General features: G+C 48.7%; 1 protein-coding gene across 3 annotated transcripts in view; it reads left to right on the plus strand.

The window, feature by feature from the left end:
* The window catches only part of Pttg1ip (PTTG1 interacting protein), a 40,945-nt gene extending 17,869 nt beyond the window's left edge, over window positions 1-23,076 (plus strand). Inside the window, exons 6-7 of one of the 3 annotated variants that reach the window (XM_076869087.2) lie at window positions 19,364-19,485; window positions 19,949-23,076. In XM_076869087.2, coding sequence (XP_076725202.1) covers window positions 19,364-19,485; window positions 19,949-19,966 — 140 coding nt within the window. In that variant the 3' untranslated portion in view covers window positions 19,967-23,076. Of the gene's footprint in view, window positions 1-19,363 lie in introns of all 3 variants that reach the window. The other 2 variants (XM_076869086.2, XM_076869090.2) reach the window with 2 other exon arrangements.
* The last annotated feature ends 348 nt before the right edge of the window (window positions 23,077-23,424 follow it).

Here is a 23,424-nt window from a genome sequence, read left to right on the forward strand (position 1 = left end):
CCAAAGAAGGGCTGACGGGCGGGCCTGATGGGTGGGTGTCAGCCTTTCAGGGAGGTGGGGTGAGCTCCTGGGTCTGGCTGCTGCTGCAGCTGCACAGGGCCTTGGTGGCCTTGAGACGATGAGTCCTGGGCATGTTCCGGGAAGGTGGGACAGATCCGTTCACAGTTGACCTGGGCCCTCAGACTTGGTGATCCTGTGGAAATGCGGAGCAGAGGTGACCTGCAGCCTCCGCAAACCTCACACCTCTGCTTGCAGAGCAGAGGCCCCTCACAGCCCCCACCCCACACTCCACCAGATCGCCGTGATCACCGCTGAGCCTCACTGTCACACCCTGTGCTGCAGGTGGCACTGAAAAGACAAACCCCATTTTCCAGTGAAGAGTCAGCTGCACAGAATGCTGGTCTGGGTTCTGTCCCAAGGAGCATTAGCGCAGGGAAGAGCAGGAGAGCTCAGGTGGGGCCTGAGTCTGGCGCTCATCCCAGCTGTTCTCTTGCTCCCTCCCGGGGCTCAAGATGGGCACAGGTTCCAGCAGGGGGAAGGTGTCCCGCACACAGCCAATTGGGAGGCTCTGAGCTGTGACTTGATGGGATTCTTTCACTGGAGGCACCTGGGTTCCAGGAGATGTTCAGCCAGGAAGAAGAACTTTCATAAACTAGGACTTAGGAGCAGTGAGCTGAGCTCCCAGGGCCCTGTGCTCTCTGCCCAGGTCTTCCTTTAAAGTCTCAGGGCATAGTCTGTCACAGGAACTGCCTTGGCCTGGCCCTCAACCGGGGCCCTTGCAGGACTCAGAGGCACTGACCCCAGGTGCCTGCCCGCCAGCCTCGCACTGAGCTCAGTGCTCAGTCTTTCTCTGCATTCCCTCCTGGCCCATGCTCTTGATTCCCACCCTCCAACCTTGGGGTCCCCACCTTCCCCAAAGAAAGACCTCTAAGACATTGTCCCGGGTTCTGCTTCCCAGGAACTCCTGGAAGTCATCACTTAGGGCCATCTGGGTCTAGGAATGTGATTAGCCAAGTTGCAGCAGGAGGTAGAGTTCTCTCATGACTAAGTTCATGTGTCACCTTAGTGGGTTCAGAGATGTCCTTGTACCTGATGAGGCATTGATTGTGGGTGTCTCTGCGGTGTCCCCATGAGGTTAGCATTGGAGGACCAAGTGAACCCAGGCAGAGAAGAGAGAATTTGCCTTCCCTCTGCAGGTTGTTTGAGCTGGGGCCTGGCCGTATGCATGATTGTGTAAGATGCCCTAGTGACAGGTTTGCTAAAATATTTAAGAGTTTTGCATGTTTTGCTGGGTATGGTGGCACACACCTGTCCTCTCAGCTGCTTAGGATGCTGAGACAGGAGGATCATCAATTTCAAGGCCAGCCTGGGCAACTTAGTAAGACCCTGTCTCAAAAAAAAAAAAAAAAAAAAAAAAAGGGATGGAATGTAGCTCAGTGGTAGAGTACCCCTGGGTTCAATCCCCAGTACTGCCCCAAAATCTTTTTTTTCTGCCCCCAAAAAGATAAAAAGATTAAAAAGTCAGGGCTGGGATTGTGGCTCAGCAGTAGAGTGCTCCCCTAGCACAGGCGGGACCCAGGTTCTATCCTCAGCGCCACATAAAAATAAAGGCATTGTGTTGTGTCCATCTACACCAAAAGAAAATAAATATTAAAAAAAAAAAAAGGACTAAAAAGTCGTTTTCATCTTTACTCATAAGTTTAGTATAGTCTTTGCTATGCTTGTGGGTTTGGGTTTAGGGTTAAGCTAGAATCGTAATTAACTCTGTGGTTTTCTGTATCATGAACAGTTTGATAAAAGACCTTGAGAAGACCAGGATGCAGTGTCTTTTTCGGGGGAGTTGGTATTTCAGTACTGCTTTGGTTTCATTCACAATTCTTGACCTATTGTTGTCTAGGTTTTAAGTCTACCATTGAGTTAATGTTTTTCTTGAAAGTCGTCCATTTAATTTAGTCTTTCAAATGCGTACAAATATTAGCCTAGTGCAGAATCTCTCATCAGTGGTTGTTTCTCTGTGTGGTCTTCCTGATCCCAGGTAACTCATCCCTCTTCACAGGAGCAAGGAGTGAATCTGCTGGTTGAGTCCCCACTTTCCTTTTCGTTACCTGGGGGGTCTGGGCAGCAAGGTACTCTTGGCCCCCCACGCTGACCTACTGGGACTCAACCTGGGCCTCAGGGGACCTGGCGTCTTCTGCTTTCCTCTCACTTATTTGCTTGGTGTGAAGGAGCCCCAGCTGTCCTGCTGGTGCCGTGGCCTAGTGATGGCCAGCACCACATGCCAGACACTTGCTGGGGTGGAGCCACCTGCTGACCAGAGCCACAGGGTGCCTGGCAGAGTAGGACAAGCTGTTGATCCAGAAAACGTGTGTCCAAAGAAAATGGTAGCTGTTCTAAGCCGCCAAGTTTTGGGTAATTCATGATTCAGCAATAGACACTGGGTACATTACCCCCCCCCAAGTATACTAAAATCAATGGTATTTTTATATAGTAGCCAAAATAATGGAAAATGAAAATAGTATTTACAATAGCATTGAGAACATAAAATTCGTAGTAATGAATTTAATAAAGTATATGTAAGACGGGTACACTAAAAACTACATTACTGAGAGAACTTAAGAGCTAGATAAATATGCACATTATTCATGAAGGGGGGATGACTCAATTTCTAAAAATTTAACAATATTTTTATTGTGTTAAAATACACATAAATTTACCATCTTGCTTTTTTTTTTTTTTTTTTTTTTTTTTTGTACGAGGATTTGAACCCAGGGGCACGTAACCACTGGGCCACATCCTCAGCCCTTTTTTAAAAATATTTTTTTAGCTGTTGATAGGCCTTTATTTTATTATATGAGGTGCTGAGGTGTGAGGTGCCTGCTTCACACATGCCAAGCAAGTGTGCTGCTGCTCAGCCCACTTTTGTATTTTATTTAGAGACAAGGTCTACCTGAATTGCATAGGGCCTTGCTAAGTTGCTGAGGCTGGCTTTGAACTTGTGATCCTCCTGGGATTATTGACCATTTTTAGGTAGACTTTTCAGGAACAAGTACGTTCATGTTGTACAACCAACACGACCATCCATCTCCAGAACTTTTTCATCTTGCAAAACCGAAACTCTGATCCCATAAAACAACTCCCCAGTCCTCCCTGCAGCTCTTTCAACTGCTGCCCTGCTGAGCCTCTACAGACTTGGCTGCTCCAAGTATCTTGTATAGAAAGGGAATTGTACAATATTTCTTTGTGTGACAACCTTATGAGAGTTTCCCTAATTTCTTGAGGGTACCACTTCTTTCTACATTACCATCTTCTTTTGAGTTTAGCTAATTTTTTGGTTGAAAAAATACTAAATTCATTCATCATTTCTTTTTCATATATTCTAGAGCTCTTTTCCTTATTATGTTACCATGGAGACTGAAATGCAACAGTGGTCCACTTTATGCTTTGAATGTAGCCCTTGCTGATCTTCCGCTGCAACTTATTTTAAAAATGGACCTGTTTCTGGGGCTGGGATTGTGGCTCAGCGGTAGAGCACTTGCCTGGCACGGGCGGGACCCAGGTTCGATCCTCAGCACCACATTAAAAAAAAAAAAAAAAATAGAGGCATTGTGTTGTGTCCATCTACACCCAAAAATAAATATTTTTTTAAAAATGGACCTGTTTCTTTCTCTTCCTCTCTCCCTGATCCTCCTTAATCTTGGGGGGAACAGGGTCACCTTTCTTTCCCATCCTAGGCAGAGATATCTGTCCCTGAGCATGCACCCACCCTGGGAACAAAGTAAACAAGACTTTGGGGATGGCACCAGAGATCTCAGAAATGACTGTCTCCCAAATTAACAAATAAATCACAATTCAACAGGGAACCCTGGGATGTAGCCTTTGAACCACCTCTCTAACAGCCCCCTGTTCCTGCAGAGGGGCAGAATCACAGCCTCTGGGGCAGCAGTCCCCTGTGTTCCCCTAGCTATCGAAGCAAGTAGCCTTTTTTCTCAAAATCATATCCTTGTTGCTAAAAGCTTGGTCCTTGTCCCTGAAGCCAATCCAATAACAAGGACATGCTTTTGAGAAAAAGGAAAAAATCAGTTTATTGCTTTTAGGAAGGATAGATCAGGGGAAAGAAGATCAGGGAGAAGTTGAGAGAAAAAGATATCAGAGAAGATCAGGGAAAAGTTTAGGAAAATGAGGATTAGAGAGAAGTTTAGGGAAAAGTAGATCAGAGAGGAGAAAAAGCTTGGGGAAAAGAAAAAAAAACAAAAAACGTGAGTTCCAGAGCCACAGAGATACAGTAAAAGCATCAAGTGGACCCTGTCACATCATTACTGGATTGGCATCTGGGACAAGGACCGAACTTTGGGCAACGATTACTTTAACAAAATTCTAAGACTTTAATGTTCCAATTTGAGTTTGTGTCATCTTAACCTCAGTAACACATGCCAAAAATGTGCCTCCTCATACCTCCATTCTCAACCCATTTAATGTGCTGATGTGACAAAATCACATGTTTTTACACTGTCCAAGAACAAACTAGTAATTGCACATATAAATATATATATGTATATGGGGGATACCAGGGATTGAACTCGGGGACACTCAACCACTGAGCCACACCCCAGCCCTATTTTGTATTTTATTTAGAGACAGGGTGAAGGGAAAGCAAGGAACAAGAGATGGGTAAGCAAGAAATGAAAGATGAGACCAGGTAGAGATGCGCAGTGAGTGTATTGTCAGAGGTGACAAAGGCCATCTCTGTGGGAGAGTCTAGTTCTGGGACTTTTATGGGGAGGCTCAGGAGTGAGAGCGGGGTGGGTCCTAATGCGGGTGGATAGGGGTGGATTGGTGTGAGGGAGTGCCGAGCCTTTCTCAGGAAGGCCCTTGAGTGGGAAAGCAAAGGCCGTCAAGATGACCGTCCACATGCTAAACAAGGACCTTATATTTCCCCCTTTTTTGTTTTTATTGGGCCCCTTAGGGAACAGGGACAGAGGTCAATCTTCTATAACTGCTTCCTGCTGGGAAGGGGTGTTTGAACCCCTCATTAGGGGCGCAGGCTGTCACTGGAATCATGGAGGTCGAGTGGTGGTGGAATACTGTCCCCGGTTCCCCAATTTTGGGTGAGGGATTGGTATTCCTGTAACAAAAGCTGGTTTACAGTTTGGTTAGAGATTGTTTGGACCTGGTCTTGAGCCAATCTAATGATGCAGGGGACAAGCATTAACAGAAGGCCTGTGACGGAGAGTGGTCAGGAGAGGAAGTGCCCACTGGAGAAGGGGTGACTTGGCGGCCACCTTCAGCAGAGGAGAGCTGTTGTTTCCGACCTTCAAGGTCCTGTTGGAGTTGTTTATCTGTCCTTTGCTCTACCAGATTGATTGACACCAAACAGCATTCCTCCTGTAGGGACAAAGTCCGCCCTTTTTGGCCATGAAAAGATCAAGGCCCCTTGGAATCTGCAGAACCACAGCGGCTGAAGAATCGAGTTGGGACTGGGTGGTTAGTATGGTTTGAGCAAGTTGCTGTGAGTCCCTAGAAATCGGACTGGTAACTCCTGGTGAGTGCAGAAGGAGGGAGGAGGGCAAAAATGAAAAGGGAAGTGTGGTCCTCAGATGCCGCAGTCTGGCTGGGCACAAATTCACGAGCCACTCAAGCAGGAACAAACTTTATTTCCAAAACTCCCGCGAATGCCACGCACACGGCCTTCTCCCGGGACACACCACACCAACCGGAAATCCCTCCTACCGCACTTCCCCAACCAATGGGAACTCTCTGGGGATCCCTGCAAGAGCTCCAAAGTAGCAGGCCCAGGCGGACAGCAGGGGTCTAATATTCAATTGAATACACATCTTAACATAACCATTATCATCTCAATGGCTTGCTGGCATCACTTCACCTTTCAACCAAAAATGCCATACATCATTCCTACTCAGCTATGGCTCTCAGCATCTCCCCACTTCTGTTTAATTAAGCACCAAGTATGTGGCTTAGGGACCATGCCTGTTAGGCTGTCCAGTACTACATATGGCTCTTACCCGTCATTGGATGAGCTGACCTCAAGGCGTCAGCCTCCTGTCTTAGGTTGGTACCACTGCAATTGGATCATACCCGTCACTGACTACCGGTCCAGCATACAGCCATACTTGTGGTTAGGCCTATGCACCAGTGGGGGGGTGAGGTTCATTGCCTCACCTCTGTTGGCCCCCAGATTTGTCCTTGGTGCCAGTGGCGGGTGAGGTTCTTTGCCTCACCTCTGTTGGCCCCCAAATTTTAGACCATCACTAGCAGAAGAGAGGAGGATAGAGAAATGTCACGACACTAAGCCAATTGACAGCTCCTTTGAAAAATTGTATCACCGGTGACACCATCAGCAAAGATACGCCAGCACTACCACAATTTGCTGCACCAACAGATAGTTCACAATGCATACAAGTGATACATAGTTCAGACAAGTTCTGCAAGCAGTTCAAAGCAGAGGAATCTATCAATATATCCATTTCCTCCCAAAAAGTAAATCGACTCCTTGATTGAGCATTACTTGTTGAGTTATTATTCATTGATGCGTCAGTTTATACAGTTTACTATGATAGCTATCACAGAAGCTGTAGTTTGGTTTTATCTTTGTCTTCACCGGCACTGGGATGAAGATAGGAATTCTGGCAATGATGCCTAAATATATATATATATATATATATATATATATATATATATATATATATATATATATATATATGTAACATTCCAACAGGTACTAAGAAAACAGTTTTCTGAACAATTTACATTATCCTGAACAGAATTATTAAATATAATGAAAAGGAAAGATGAAAGTAAACAACAGATCTGTTAACCTCCTTATTTGTTCACATATTAAAACAATCCTCAACAGCTGTTTACCCAATTTAAATTAAACCATTTAAATCACTTGAATAATAAAAATATTTGGATCCATTTTTTCATGAGTGCTCCTCATATATGATCTATGGACATACGCACATACAGACATACAACACAAAACACAAGTGTGCACACATAACATACAACACATAAGCCAAAGTAAAGGCCTTGTAGATTTTCACAGGTGAAATCTCCATTGCAAAGTTTAAAAACTCCACAGTCAAAAAATAAAACTGATCAGAAAAACACTAACCTAGATCTGAATAAGCTCAAAAAATAAAATAGAACTTTATGATGTGGGAAAAGGCAATAATAAAATAGATATTGAAAAAGACATCCTGGTTACTACCTGGATTTGACTCCTTTTTGGATATCCCATCCTTTTTCCTGTAACTTGCATAGTGGGTCTGAAGGTATTCCCACAAGCAAGCCCCAAGGTTTTTTACATTTGAAATAGGCTTTAATGGTGTTCATGATTCATTAGCCTCCAGGTGTGGGAGAACCACTGTTGCAGATCAAGAATGGCCAAGCTGGAGCTCTGGATATCAGCTGTTATGGATTTGAGTCAAATCATCTTCTTTTTGGTCTGTAGAAATCGCTTTAGTTAGTCTCTCTGGAATCCAAATCGGCTGCTGTTCTCCCTGTGGAAACACACAAACAGACCCCCGACTCCAGACAATCACTGGGTCAGAATCTTTCCATTGTCCTGTTAGAATATCCTTCCAAATTATCTTAGGCTTATGTACATTTTTTGGACTCATATGCCTTTCTGCAGCACTAAGCCCTGATGAATCCAAATTTTAAAAGTTTAGAGTAAAAAGGGTTATTTTAAGTTTATCTTTGAGGAATATATACCCCTTCCCAATTCCCTCTTTTTGCTTTAATAAGTACATTTTAATAGTTTGATGAGCTCTTTCAACTATGCCTTGTCCCTGTGGATTGTATGGGATTCCTGTTATATGAGTAATGCCAAATGATAAGCAAAATTGTTTTTTAAAAGAGAAGTATAGCCAGGGCCATTATCTGTTTTTCACTGTTTTGGAACACCCACAGTGGCAAAATTTTGTAAGCAATGAGCTATAACATCTTTAGTTTTTTCTCTGGCATGAAGGGAGCCCATCAAAAATCCGGAAGAAGTATCAACTGTAACATGCAAATATTTTAATTTTCCAAATTCTGGCAAGTGTGTGACGTCCATCTGCCAAATATGGTTAGGTATCAGTCCTCTAGGATTGACTCCAAGATTAACTTGTGGTAAAAAGGTCACACAATTTTGACATTGTTTTATTATATGTCTGGCTTGTTCCTTAGTTATTTTAAAATGCTTTTGTAAAGTATTAGCATTGACATGGAACCTTTTATGAAAATTTGTAGCTTCTTCTAGTGTAGAGAAAATATGTATGTCATGTGTAGTTTTATCGGCTAAATCATTGCCCAAACTAAGGGCTCCAGGCAATCTTGTATGTGCCCTGATATGTCCTATAAAGAATGGATCTTTTCTGTCCCATATTAGACTTTGTATAGTGGAAAACAAAAAGAAAACAATAGAAGAAGGGGAAATCCTACCAGCATCTTCAAGGGATACTATAGCATTAACTATAAACTGACTATCAGAAAATAAATTAAATACCAAATCTTTAAACATCACAAAAGCTTGTAATACTGCATTAAGCTCTATATTATGAGCTGATTGTTTGGGTACTAAAAATGTAAAAGTTTGATCAGGGGTAACTACTGCTGCTGTACCATTATTTAACCCATCAGTGAATATATTAGGAGCGTTCATGATAGGTTTTTTTTGTTTGTTTGTTTTTGGTTTTTTTGTCATTTTTGGAAAAACTACAGGATGCGAAGACTAAAAAGACAACAAAGGATTAGATGGTAAGTGATTATCAAATGTAACATTAGATTTACACATAATTATTGCCCAAGTATTTAACTCATTAGCTAACTCATCAATTTGATTCATAGTATATGGAGTAATAATTTTATTGGGAGAAATTCCTTTGAGTATTAATTGTCCTACAGCCTCAGGATACCTAGTAAGAATAGTGTTAGGAGAATAAGATAAATGTATCCACAATAATGGACCTTCTTGCCAAAATACTCCTGTAGGAATATTTTTTGTTGGTAGTACAATAAATAATAAAGGCAAACTTATATTAATTCTATCCAAATGCATATTTTCCATATATGCTTCAATAATTTTTAATGCCTTTCTTGCTTCAGGCGTTAACATGTGGGGTGAGTTTGGATCTGATGGACCTTTTAGGATATCAAATAAAGGTCCCAACTCTCCTGTTGGTATGCCTAGATAAGGCCTTATCCAATTTATGTCTCCTAATAACTTTTGAAAGTCGTTAAGTGATTTGAGTTGATCTACTCGTATTTGAATTTTTGGTGGATGGACCATGGTTGAGGATAATAGAACTCCTAAATAATTAATTAGAAGATTTAATTGTACTTTATCTATTGCTATCTCTAGATTATAATTTTTTAATAAATTTGTAAGTGTGGCATAACATTCTAGCAATGTGTTTTTATCTTTGTGCTAATAATACATCATCCATATAGTGAAATATTTGTAGTTCAGGATTTTGATTTCTAAGTGGCAGGTTTGCTTTATTAACATAAATTTGACACATAGTTGGGCTGTTAGCCATCCCTTGAGGGAGTACTTTCCATTCATATCTCTGATCAGGACCTTCATGATTCAGTGCAGGGATAGTAAATGCAAAACGTGGACTATCCTCAGGATGAATTGGAATTGGAAAAAAACAATCTTTAATATCTATAGCTAAAATATACCAGGTTTTTGGCAAAGCAGACAATTGAGGAATCCCGCCATGCATGCGGCCTTCTCCTGGGACACACCACACCAACCGGAAATCCCTCCTCCGGAAATCCCTCCTACCGCACTTCCCCAACCAATGGAAACTCTCCGGGGATCCCCATGAGAGCTCCAAAGTAGCAGGCGGAGGCGGAGAGCAGGGGTCTAATATCCAATTGAATACATATCTTAACATAACCATTATCATCTCAATGGCTTGCTGGCATCACCTTTCAACCAAAAATGCCATGTGTCATTCCTACTGGGCCATGGCTCTCAGCACTCAGAGACGGAAGGAAGACGGGGGTTCCGGCCTTGGAGAAAGGCAGCTTGAGAGGGCCTGTGGGTGTCTCTGTATAAAAGGGCGGAGAAACCGTTTTAAGTGGGAGTTATGAACTCAATATGGGAGGCCCTCAAGGTGGGCCACCAAGGGAGTGGTAAGAATGACCAATAGGGTCCAGTCCACTTTGCAGAGAGTTGAGGGGAGGTGCCTGTTGGAGGGTTAAAGGTACCAGGGCACCAGAGACAGAGTGGGAAAGGAAGAGGCAGAACTAGGCTTGGCCAGAACAGCATCACTGTGTTGCCAAAGAAGGTTCCTAATGTGTGCGAGAAGGGGCCAGAAAAGATGAGGAGCAAGGGGCAGGGGAGAATCAGAGGGGCTGAGCTGAGCAGGGAGGTGGGCCCATATAGGAGCTCAGAGGGGAGATGTGGAGTGGCTTCCTTGGGAAGGCTTGAGACCTAAGAGCCCAGGGAAGGATTCAGTCCAATCTAAATGTGATCAAGGGAAAGTTTAGTGAGAATGTTCTTCAAGTTGGTACGTTCCACCTTGCCAGAGGACTGGGGATGCCAGGGGACATGAAAATGCCAGGAGATGTTGAGTGCCTTAGCTACTGACATGAAACATGGGGAGTAAATTCAGGGCCATGGAGACTGGAGCCAGGAGGGGAGGCTGAATCAGGAAGAATGTGTTCAACCGGGATGTGGCCACCATAGGGGCACACTTACTGGTGGTAGGAAAAGCCTTGACCCAACCCGGAAAGTGTTGAAAGTACCAAGAGAAAGTTGTGCCTCTTGACCGAGGCCACATGGGTGAAGTCCAGCTGCCAATCAGAGCCAGGGAGATGTCCTCTTGCCTGGTGTAAAGGAAGGCAGGAGGTGGAGATTGGAGGTGGGATTGGGTTTCTGGCAGATTTCACAGGAGGCAGAGGGTAGAGAGGAATTGTAGGTCCTCTGGAGAGAGTTTGAGGTGGGATGTGAGAAGTTGTTTTAAAGGTGTGGTGTTGGGGTGAGGGGGGTGAAGGAAGGTGAGCCTCTGTTGAGTGTCAGCTGGGGGAGAGTCCGTTGGGGTCTAGCAAGGCCGAGGACCGCAGGTGGACTAGGCTGTCGCAGGACCGCGGCCCTCGCCTTGGAGTCTGCCTTGTTGTTGCCGAGTGTCACACAGGAGGTGTCTGTCTGGTGGGACTTGAAATGTGATTTTCCAGAGCTAGGGATGTGGCTCAAGCGGTAGCGTGCTCGTCTGGCATGCGTGCAGCCCGGGTTCGATCCTCAGCACCACATACAAACAAAGATGTTGTGTCCGCCGAAAACTAAAAAAGAAATAATAATAAAAAAACCTCTCTCTCTCTCTCTCTTTAAAAAAAATTTTAAAAAAGAATTAAAAAAAAAAAAAGAAAGAAATGTGATTTTCCAGTGGCAGAGGGAAGCTTTGGGCCCTGACGGAGACGGAGGTAAAGGGGCATTAGTAACTCAAGTCCCCTTGGTGGTGAGGAATCCGCCTCCTCCCATGTAGCAGAGTGGGAGAGAAGCAGGTGGAAAGTAGAGTCAGCGTAGATGTTGGGGGGCCCCTTGCCACAGTGAGGGCTCTGATGAGGCCCCAGGTCAGCCTGCTGAGTGGATGTGTTGCTGGGCAGGGGAGCGGCTTCCACAGCCGAGGGAGAGAGACTGTAGCTCACCCTGCCTGACTCCCCTGGAGGAAGGAGAGGCCATCTGTGGACCACGTGCATGTGCCTGGAGCAGGGGCCTCCTGTGTGTGGGAGGGGTGTGGAAGGAGCTGCCCCAGGGTCTCAGGGATGAGTGGGAGAGAGGAGGAGAGGGGGAAGCGTCCTGAGGAGCGGGAGGAGGGTAGGGGGGTTTAAAGGTGAGCAGGTGTGGACAGTGAGACTGGATCTCCCACCAGGGAAACCTGCGGAGATCAAAGGAGACGGGGTAAGGGGTGCAAGCCCTGTAGGTGAGGGGGTCCTCAGGTGACGGGGAGCCAGGATGGTGAGTGGGGCCCCAAGGTGGTTTCTTCATGAGCAGAGGCTGCGGCCAACATCTGTAGGCAAAGGGCCCATCCCTGGTCAGCAGGGTCAAGACCCTTGGATGGATGTGCCTCAGGGGCAAAGGTCGGCCCCAGCAGGTGTCCGAGGACCCCTAGAGCAAATCCCTGCTTTTCAGGCACCTGAAGGTGAAGCGGCGTGTGAGCTCAGGGAGGTGGAGAGAGGGGCTGGAGGAGGCCTGCTGGAGCCTGGTGAGGGGCTCTGTAACGGAGGCAATGGGGGTTCAGAGAGGGGGTCCTGGGCCATCATGTAGAGGTTAGCCAATATGGAGTAGTTAGGAATCCAGGCTCTGAGGAATCCCGCCACACCCAGAAAGGAGAGAATGACTTCCTCAGCAGAGGGGTTGGTATGTTAGTGATGAGGCCCTGTCGACCGTCACGGCTGTGTGTAGGGTCAGGAGGAGGCCTAGGTCTGTCACCGTGGCCAAGGAGAGCTGTACCTCGGATGGAGAAGCCCTATAGCCACGGGCAGAAAGGAAGTGGAGAAGTTCACAGGTGTCCTGATGGCTGGCCTCAGGGGGGGACTGCCAAGGAGGTCATCAACATGCTGAGTGAGGTGTGGGGACACTAGGTCCTTAGCCAAGGCCTGTCTGAAGGTATGAGGGCTGTCCCGGGACCCTTGGGGGGAACTGTCCCCGTCAGCTGACTCAGGGTCTGTCCATGGGAAGGCGAAAGTGTCCTGAGAGTGAGAATGGAGGGGACAGCGAAGACGGCACCTGTCAGGTCTAGCACTGAGCAGTAAGAGGTCCCGGAAGGAGCGGAGGAGAGAAGGGTACAAGGATCGGTCACCACGGGATGGATTGGGACCACCGCAGAGTTCTCGGAAAGGAGCTCTTGGACCAAGCGGTAGGAACCATTAGGCCTTTCACTGCCAAGATGGGGGTGTCATAAGGGGAGTGAGGAGGTCTGAGGAAGCCCTTTTGCACGAGGTCTTGAATGATCGGTGTAGGCCCAGGAGTTTTTGACAGGGGAGCGGGTGTTGGGATGGGGCCAGAACATGGAGGGGCCTTTGAGACAGATGTAAGTGGGCTTGTGGCGTGACGCGATAGAAGGACTTGAGACATCCCAGACAGTAGGGTCCACCTCAGAAGTGGGTAATGGGAGGCCCTGGCAGATGAAACAGGGGAAGGTCCCAGGGTGAGGATCAGGGGAGTGGCCGCGAGTTTGAATGGAAGCGCATATGAGGGGAGAAGGAAAGCATAGCCCCCAACTTTGTGCCGATGTCCCTTCCCATAAGGGGAACAGGACACTGTGAAATGACCAAAAAGGAGTGGGTAAAAACTAGAGAGCCCATGGCACCAACAAGGCCAGGTGTCTGTAGGGTGGGCCAGGTTTACCCTCTACCCTGGCCGTCGAGGTCACAGAAGGAGTGGTGGCCCTCAGAACCCCTCGAGGACTGAATGTGTAGCCAGGTGTCTAGGAGGAAGGACACAGGCCCACCTGAAATACGCAGTTACCCTGGGCTCCCGCAGAGTGATGCTAGTGCTCAGGTGTTGGGGAGTTGGGCCTCGCCCGTCCTCTGCAGCCAGTCCTAAGAGTTGGAAAGGGGAACCAGAAAGGCTGGATGACTGGGGCCTGCTATGGGCTCGGGGACAGTCAACAGCCCAGTGTCCCTTCTGATGGCATTTAGGACAAGGGCTGGAGGCTTGTAAGGCTTAGGACATGTACGAGCCCAGTGACCCATCTGACCACATATAAAACAAGGTCTGGTGGGTGCAGAGAAGACATTCAGCAGAATGGAGGCCCTGGTCCCAGGATGGAATCCAGATTAGGGCTCAGGGATGTTCAGTGACTGTGAGGATGGCCTTAGGCTTGAGGCTATGCAACTCCATTTTAAAAAACCTGCAGAGACCCTCCCGTGGGCCAGTGCAACCAGGGACAGATGCTAAGTCTGGACAGACGGCTTGAGCGACCATCTGATATTTCTCCTTCCGGGCCTTCTCGTCTCCCCTGTTCTACACCTTAAAGGCCCCTTGCAGAGCCTCAGCTTGGGGAGTTAGGGGCCCCCATCGAGGTGCCTTAGTTTGGCCTTAACATCGGGGAAACTCTGGGAGGAAAAGTAGGTCTCCCATCTGGAGCCTCAGGTCCAGGTTAGTATATTGTGATAAACCCTGGGCAGGGGTCTAAAAATGCTGAAGGTTTCATTCTTGGAAGATTTCCTGGAGCCTTTCATAATTGCTGGCCTTGTGGGCTGCCTTTCTCAGTCCTGCCATGAGGCAGGTAGGAATTGGTTTCTCCGAGTCACTCCTCTGGGCGAATTACAATCCCACCTGGGGTCCCGATCAGGGAGTGCCTTAGTGCCCATCGGATGGCAGGGGGGTCTGATGTACCTCATCAGCATAATTTCTAGCTTGCTCCCAAACTCGCCTGCGGTCCTCGGGCAGGAGGGTGTTAGATAAGATCGTATGGACATCGTGGAAGGTCAAATACCTGACTTACCAATATCAAATACCTGACTTATATGACTGAGTCAGGAATGAAACTCTTTGGTCTATGGGGTGGGACTTGAAGTACAGGACCCCAGCTGCTTTTCCATCTGTGAAAGATCTGACAAAGAGAAAGGCACATGAGCCCAATTACACCATCCCCCGCATCCACCTGGCGTAGAGGACCCAGAGATGGGGGTTGAGCAGTGTCATACGTGAGCATGTGGCAGGAGGAGAGAAGGGCGGAGGGGCGTGGGGACAGTTGCTGCAGAGGCCTCACTAGAAACAGAATTGTGGTATGGCAGGGCTCATCCGCTGGACAAAGGAGGAGGAGTCCTGGGTAGGGTCTTCTGTTCCTTTGGAAGCGGGAGCAGGGGAGGTGAGAGCTAAGAGGACTTGTGCAGGAGAGCAGGAGTTGCAGAGAGGACTTAGAACGTAGGGAGGAGAAGGCCTGAACGTATGAAATCTCTTTCCATCTTCCCAAACACTCACCATAATTGAAAAGATCCCTGATGATATTGGGATCTAGAGTGCCACTAAGCGGCCATTTAGAGTCCTCGCACAAAGGATATTGAGGCCAGATCTGATTGCACAAGTGGATGAGTTTCTGGGGGTTTAGGTCCGGGGTGAGAGACCCTAGGTTAGCCAGGAGGCAGCCCAGGGGGCAATGGGAGGGAATGGATGGGAACTGCCATGGTGAGACAGAGGAGGTGAGTTTAGAGGTGGGCGTCCCCCAGTCTCTGATATCACCCAGTTGAGAGGATGGTTAAGCTCAGGGTTTGTCACCACTGCTGAGTAGGCATTGGTGAAGTAGCCCTCAGGGGCACTTGGGCACCTGGCTGGGACTGTGTATTAGGGGCAGAAGCCCATGGAGATGAACCCACAGCTAAGAGGTTGTCTCACCAGGAACAATGCTCAATTGTCCTCGGTGTTTTTTTCTCAAAATCCAGGATCCAAATGAAAAACCACCTATAGACCTGGTCAATAGTAGGAATCAGCCGTAACTGTGAGAACTGTGGTTGGGGGTGCCCCCACCCACACAGTAACCCTAGGAGAGCAGGACGATCAGTGGTCACTTCCCAGGACCCATAGGTCGTTTAGGTCGACCAGAGACAGGGGTCTTCCTTGTAATATCTGGTGGTGGGTGAAGAGAGGGTGTTCTGCAGAATGGAGGGCCTGGTCCCATGGTGGAATCCGGATCAGGGCCCAGGGATGCTCAGTGACCCTCAAAGAGGGAAGAGGGCACACCGGGTCGCCTGATCTTGGGTTTCGGTACCAAAGTGAAGGGAAAGTGAGGAGTGAAGGCAGAGACCAGGCAGAGACAGACCCAGAGTTCACTTGTCAGAGCTGACAGACAAAGGCCACCTCTCTGTGGGAGACAGGGGCAAAGCAGCTTGAGTTCTGGGACTTTATGGGGAGGCTCAGGAGTTGGGGGGGTGCTAATGCGGGTGGTTAGGGGTTGGGTTGGCGTGAGGGAGTGCTGAGCCTTTCTCAGAAACGCCCTTGGGAGGGAAAGCGAAACCTTTTCCTTAAAATGGCCGCTGTCACTTCAGATGGCCGTCCACATGCTAAGCAGGGTCCTTGTACTCTGGTCTGGTAATTCAAAATCTGAGTCTTTTTGTTGGTATCTGTTGTCATTTCCCTTAAGAAATCATCATATTTTCTTTGTTATTTGTATCCCAAGTTTGTGAATTCTACGCTGAACATTTTGAAGTTCTGTCGCGTCCTCTGGGTCCTGCTACAGTTCTTGGGACATGTCAGTGTTCTTCTTGGGGCTTGCACAGGTGTCCAGGCTCTTGGCTTTAGCCTGCCTCTCTACCCGCTGTCTGGGGCCAAGAGTGCTCTCAGGTTGGGTCTTGAAACCCTCCCGTGCTGCCGCGTCCCCTTCTGTGTGAAGGGGCAGCACGGAGGTCAGCCTGGAGCTGAGGCGATTCACACTGAAACACAAGGTCCCTCCTCTGTCTCTCTTCTTCCTGAATCATCTGTCATGTTCCCCAGTTTCCAGGGGCCCCTTCCCAGAACTCTGGCTTCCCTAGGAACCTGCACCACTCATACTGCCTCGCAGGCCAAGGGTCCCCGCCCTGTCTGGACCGCAAGCTGCCCTTTCCTGATGACTGTGGCCAGAGAGATGCTTTTGCCTTCAAGAGCAGCATGGGTGTGCGACTTCCAGTCCACCCTCGCACGCCTCTTATGATTGGGTCCTCCTTGAGAAGGAGCCGAGAGAGTCCAGACCAAACTGGCAGCCAAGCCTGGGAATCACCACCTGCTTGGCTTGCAGGGTCTCTGTCCCTGGAGCTTTTGCTGTGTGTCCATGTGTAGAGCCCACAGGGCCACGCGTCATGCTGGGAGGCAGGAGCAGACGGGAAAGCCACCATCAGGTCTTTCCTTACTCTGGGTCTCATTTGCTATTGTGGTCATTACTTTTCATATTTTCTGGAGTTTTTAGTGGTTCTCGGTAAGTTTGGTGGGCTGCAGCGAGCTCTCTCCATCTGGTCTGCCACTGGGGCGCCTTCACTTTTGGAAGACATGTTGCTGGGTATAGAAGTTTACTATTTCCTGTCACTTCCTTATCTTCTGGTTTGAATATCTGGCAGTGGGTGTGTGATTCTTCTTATTCTATTCATCTCTATCTACAGCAAGATGTTTCTTTATCCTTGGTTTCAGAGTTGAATATGGTATGACTGTTAGGTCAGTCAGTGGTGGCAACTTGGTGGCGATTAGAGGCAACTTAGAACAAAGCAGCCCGCGCCGGGAAAAGAACAACAATCAGATGCCGGCGGAAACGCCTGTCAATTAGCCAGATCTCCTGACTAACGCCTGTCAATCAGCAGGACCCCCTGGCCAATCCTGGAGTTCAGCCAACTCCCCTGACCAACTCCAAGGGGGCAAGGGACCCTAGGAAGACCTTTTCCTGTCCCAGGCCCTTCCCTTCCTGCTGTGAGCCCCATAAAAGTCCAGTCCAGTCGAGCTTCCACGTGGTTTCTCCTCAGACCCTTCCCCTGTCCCCTCAGTGGTTCTGATCCAGTTCCGCCCGGGAGTGATATCTCAATAAAGCCTGTTCAGCGGTCCTTTTAACTCTGCCTCCTTTGGCCATTGCCTGCCCCAACTGATCTGACATCTTGGTGCCGACACCCAGGAAGGGATCTTTGGGCTTCTCCCTCAGGGGATTGAAGCCCACCCCTTCCCCCTTGAAACGAACTGGGAAAATTTCTAAGCAACTCTTTCCCTCTCCCTTCATCCAGCTGACAGGAGTGGGGTAAGTTCCTCCTTTCCCCTGACCTTCCAGACCCTTTCTGTCTGTCCGCAGGGTCTATCCATAAGTGCCATAGGCCCTGCCCGTTCTGTTCAGGGCTCTGGGGACTGTGGAGACGTCCCAGTCCTCCTGAGAGCCCCCTGCCAACCAGGTTGGCCAACTGCTGGGGCCCGCGGAGGCTGAAGGGATGTCTCAACCTCCGCCCTGGCCCATATCTCTCCGTAGGTGAGTGCAGACAGAATTTGGGACGCCTTTTTTCTGCTCCCACTCACCCCCAAGGGTGCTGGAAGGTCATGGGAAACGCAGAATCCTCTCCTTAGACCCCAAAGTCCTTGGGTGTCTATATTCAAATTTTGCCAAGTTAGGGCTCATTTAAGAACCGCCTGGTATTTTACTGCACTGAGACAATTGGTCATAATGGCTCCCAGAAGGAACTGTTGATTTTAAACCCTCACTGAATTGGACAATTTCTGTCGCTGGACAGGGAAGTGGGAAACCACATTCAGGCTTTTTGAGATTCGCTCCCGTCCTGCCCCCTGCTCTCTGCTCCCAACCTGCCCTCTGCCTCCTTCCCTCTGCTCTTCATCTCTGCTCTCCCTCCTAGTGCTGAGAGCCATAGCCAAGTAGGAATGACGCACGGCAATTTCCTTGTCAGCCAACCCCATGTTGCTTAGAGGGAGGACTCTCCATTGTGAAAATGGGCTTGTCTTGGACCCAGGTCATTTGCAGTGACATTGCATGAATGTTTGAGAGTTTTGTTTTGAAAGGTGACCTTGCTCAGGGATTAGGGCGGATCCAGGTTTAGGGTGGATCCGGGTTTAGGGAGGATCCTGCTGGATCAGGCTGGGTCCAGGTTTAGGGTGGATCCTGCTGGGAATAGAGCATATTATGCAGCCTCAGGCGCCCACTCCTTGAGTTCTCGCGGGATTCAGAGGGTATTTGGGATGCAGCCTCCAGTGGAGGTGTGGATTTTCCCCAGAATGTGCGTGTAGAGTGCCTGTGAGAGTTCGGGAATAAAGAATTGCTGTTTGAATCTACAAGGCTGTGAGTGGCTCGTGATTTTGTGCCCAGCCAGACTGCAGCATCCTAGCGGTACTGTGTCCCCTCCTCCTCGCTGCTGCCACTTCTGCAGCCGCTGCTCACTGCTCGCGGCCCAGTCTGCACACTTCCAGTCTGCCTGGCCACCAGACACATGCGCCCTTCCTCCCTCCCTTGCTGGCTCCCTCTGCCGCCCTGGCAGGCAGAACGGGTCCCACCTGGCTGCAGGGGGTGGGATCTCCGGATCCCTCCGAGCCCCCTCCCCCACTCTGCTCACCTCTTCTACTGATAAGACCCTTCCCCCTCCCCCCTCCTCTTCCCCCTCTCCTACAGCCATGATCACCTCCACCCACTCACCCTCCTTTTCCTGACCCCTCTTATCAGATCACCCACACTTCCTTTGTCCTCTCAGGGAAGTCCGCTTCAAGATCTTTCCCAGATTGAAAGACCTCTTGGGTCCTTCTCTGCTGACTCTTCTGCTCATATTAAGGAATTCCGATATCTCTCCCAGACCTATGATCTCACCTGGCACGACTCTATGTTGTTCTGTCCTCTACTCTGACCCCAGGCTGCTGGAGATCATGCTGACCAAATTTGTTTAACAGATATGACTCTCCCCACAGGTGAAGCAGCTGTTCCCCTGACCGAACCTAACTGGGACTACCAGGATGGCCAACAAGGTCGCCCTCACTGTGCTCGCATGGTCCAACATCTTATAGCAGGCATGCAAGCACTTCCTAATAAGGTAGTCAACTTCGATAAACTGAGGGAAATTACCCAGAATCCTGATGAAAATCCAGCCTTATTTCTCAACCGCCTTACAGAGGCCCTCATCGAATATACTAAGCTGGGTCCTGAGTCTCCCACCAGGGCTACAGTGTTAGCAACCCATCTCATTTCTCAATCAACCCATGATATTAGAAAAAAGCTCAAACGAGCTGAGGAGGGCCCTCAGACCCCCATCCAAGACCTGGTGAAAATGGCCTTTAAATTTATAATACCCGAGAGGAGTCGGCTGAGTTAGCCAGGCAGGCTCAATTACAGAAAAAGGTAACACTCCAGACCCAGGCCTTGGCAGCGGCCCTGAGGCCTACGGCTCAAAGGGCTTTTTGGAGGATTCAGCATTCCTCTCCGTCAGGGGCTTGCTTCAAATGTGGATGCGAAGGTCACTGGGCTCGCCAATGCCCAGACCCATGGCCTCCTTCCAGGCCATGCCCCACCTATAACCAGACAGGACATTGGAAGATTGACTGCCCCATGGCTGGCCCTTCCTCGGCACCTCTACACAGGGGTGTGACCAGTCAGGCAGTCCCTTCTCCTGAACTATTGGGGTTCACAGAAGACTGAAGAAGCCCAGACTAGAAGATCCCCATCACCCCCGCCGAGCCCAGGGTAACGCTCCAGGCAGTGGGTAAGTCCATACGGGGGCTACCTACTCTGTCTTGCCTGCCCATTCTAGGCCTCTATTTCCTTCCCAGGTCTCAGTTATGGGGATTGATGACAAACCCTTCTCCCCAAACTGAACTGCTAAGTTGGCCTGTGCCCTGGAGGGACACCCTTTCACTCACTCTTTTTTGGTCATTCCATCCTGTCCAGTTCCTCTCCTAGGCAGAGATGTTCTCCAATTACTAGGAGCCACCCTCCAACTACACCCCAAGAATACTACCACCCATCTCCTTCTGCCTTTAATTCTCACCCTCTCTAATGACCTGGCCTAATTGTCCCCAGATCTGGGACATCTCCACACCAGTCATAGCCTCCCACCACAAGCCAGTCCGAATCCAGCTGAAACCCCAAACTAAACTTCCTTAAGTCCCTAAGACCCCCCTGCAACCCTCCCATATTCTGGTGCGCAAACCCTCAGGAGCCTATCGCTTAGTCCAGGACCTTCGCCTAATTAAGGAGGCCGTTATTCCCATCCACCCGGTGGTTCCCAACCTCACACTTTTCTTACTCATATCCTTCTTTGACCATTCACTTTACTGTCCTGGATCTTAAAGCTGATTTCTTTACAGTGCCTCTGCATCCTGACTCTTATTACCTCTCTGCCTTCACATGGAAAGACCCTACATCCTTTAGGTCTCAACAGCTGACATGGACAGGCCTACCCCAAGGCTTCAGGGACAGTCCCTACCTCTTTGGTCAGGCCTTGACACAGGATTTAACTGTTTGTGATTTTGGAATAGCACTCTCTTACAGTTGGACAGAAGCCTTCCCTACCTCCAGGGAAACCGCTGACACCGTCGCCTCCATCCTCATCCAGCAGATCATTCCCAGGTTTGGACTTCCTGTCTTCATCCAGTCAGACAACCGTCCAACCCTCACTTCTCAGGCTGCTCAACTCATCTCCAAAGGCCTCAACATCACTTGGAGGCTCCCCATCCCCCAACGACCCCATACAGTCATACTTCCAAGCTGGGGCCCACCAAACTCAAGATTTCTTGCCAACCCTCTCCTTCTTTTACTAATCATTAATCTCTCTCAGGCTTCTATCCCAACCCACAGATGGCACTTCTACATCCAAGCGACATGGCAGCAGGATGGCGCCACCCGCTCTCAGTTTATGGGCCAAGGCGATTGCCCTTTCACTGGCTGTAATCAGGCCGTCACCCTTAATGTTACTGGATTCAACCGGGCCACCTCATCCCACTATGTTCAGCAATGCTACACTTCATATCAGACCAAACTCAGGAATCTTGTAAGTGCTGGCCTGACACCTATGGTTTGGATCGTACTCCATTGACTGTGCTTCCCATTGATTTTCCACTCAATACCTCATCTAGACCCCAAGGACCCCCCTCTCCAGCCTTTGAGGAAGTACCTCTTATCGTAACTCATCTGGGAGTTTCTCTTGCTGCTACACTTCCTCAGGTTCTGCACCCTGTGACCAGATTGTTCGAATTTCTTCCTTAACCTTTGCTCTGCCTGGGTTTTTTTTTTCTGGTGCAATGGTACCCTGACAAAAACTCTAAGCCTCAACATGCCGTTTGCTTTTTGTGTTCCTTCCACCTTGGTCCCCCAATTAACTCTGTACAGTGAGCTGAATTAAAGTGGCTTGTTACTACCTCCCTTTCCAGGACAAGAAGGGCTGTCTTCCTACCAGTAGTAAGTAGTTGGACTCTCCTGGCCTCCTCCCTCGCTGCCTCTGGACTCGGGGCAGGAGGACTTGGTTATGCAGTAACCGCTACTCAGAAGCTTGAACAACAACTTTGGGAAGCAGTAGAGGCATCAGCCGCCTCTCTCACTTCCCTGCAAAGGCAAATAACATCTCTTGCCCAAGTCTCATTGCAGAACCGTCGAGCTCTAGATCTCCTCACAGCAGATAAAGGAGGAACCTGTCTGTTCCTGAAAGAAGAATGCTGCTACTACAGCAACCATCAAATGACCCCTGGCCAGGCTGGCTAAATTCAACCCTCATTGCGTGGCTGACTCCCATTTTCATTCCTATTTTAGTAATAAGGCTTCTACTAATGATTGTCCCTGCCTCCTCAGGTTTGCTCGAAAGCGCGGAGTGAAATTGCCAGAGTGACCTACAACCAGATGGTCCTACACCCCTACAGTCGCCTCCCCACCGAACTTACGTCTGAGCCACTTCCCCCTACTACACCCCTAAACAAGCAGGAAGTAGCCAGACGAAATTCGCTGCCCTATATCACCAAAAAGGCTGGAATGTTAGGTCGGTGGCCGCGACTTGGTGGCAACTTAGTGGCAACTTAGAACAAAGCAGCCCGCGCCTGGAAAAGAACGTCAATCAGATGCTGGCGGAAACGCCTGTCAATCAGTGAGGTCTCCTGACTAACGCCTGTCAATCAACAGGACCCCCTGGCCAATCCTGGAGTTCAGCCAACTCCCCTGACCAACTCCAAGGGGGCAAGGGACCCTAGGAACACCTCTTCCTGTCCCAAGCCCTTCCCTTCCTGCTGTGAGCCCCATAAAAGTCCAGTCCGGTGGAGCTTCCACGCGGCTTCTCCTCAGACCCTTCCCCTGTCCCCTCAGTGGGTCTGATCCAGTTCCGCCCGGGAGTGATATCTCAATAAAGCCTGTTCAGCGGCCCTTTTAACTCTGCCTCCTTTGGCCATTGCCTGCCCCAACTGATCTGACAATGATTTTTTTTAAAAAATAATTTTTATTATTGGTTAGGACTTTCTGAACTTGGATCTGTAACATTAAATGTATTATTATTTTTAGAAAATCTTTATGGGGCTGGGGATATGGCTCAAGCAGTAGCGCGCTCGCCTGGTATGCATGCGGCCTGGGTTCAATCCTCAGCACCACATACAAACAATGATGTTGTGTCTGCCGAAAACTAAAAAATAAATAAATATTAAAAATTCTCTCTCTCTCTCTCTTTCTCTTAAAAAAAAAAAAAAGAAAAGAAATTTTTTAGCCATTATTTTCTCAAATATTCTTTCTCTCTTTTATTTTTATTTTTTGGTACCGGGGATTGAACTCAGGGGCACTCGACACTGAGCCCCATCCCCAGCCCTATTTGGAATTTTATTTAGAGACAGGGTCTCACTGAGTTGCTTAGGGCCTCGCTGCTGCTGAGGCTGGCTTTGAACTTGTGATCCTCCTGCCTCAGCCTCCCAAGCCACTGGGGAGTACAGGCCTGCACCACTGGGACTGGCTTCAGATATTTTCTCTTCCCTCTTCTCTTTTCTCCTTGTTACTCCAGTTATTTGAA

Source organism: Callospermophilus lateralis, chromosome 10 (assembly GCF_048772815.1).
Source record: "Callospermophilus lateralis isolate mCalLat2 chromosome 10, mCalLat2.hap1, whole genome shotgun sequence".
NCBI lineage: Eukaryota > Metazoa > Chordata > Mammalia > Rodentia > Sciuridae > Callospermophilus > Callospermophilus lateralis.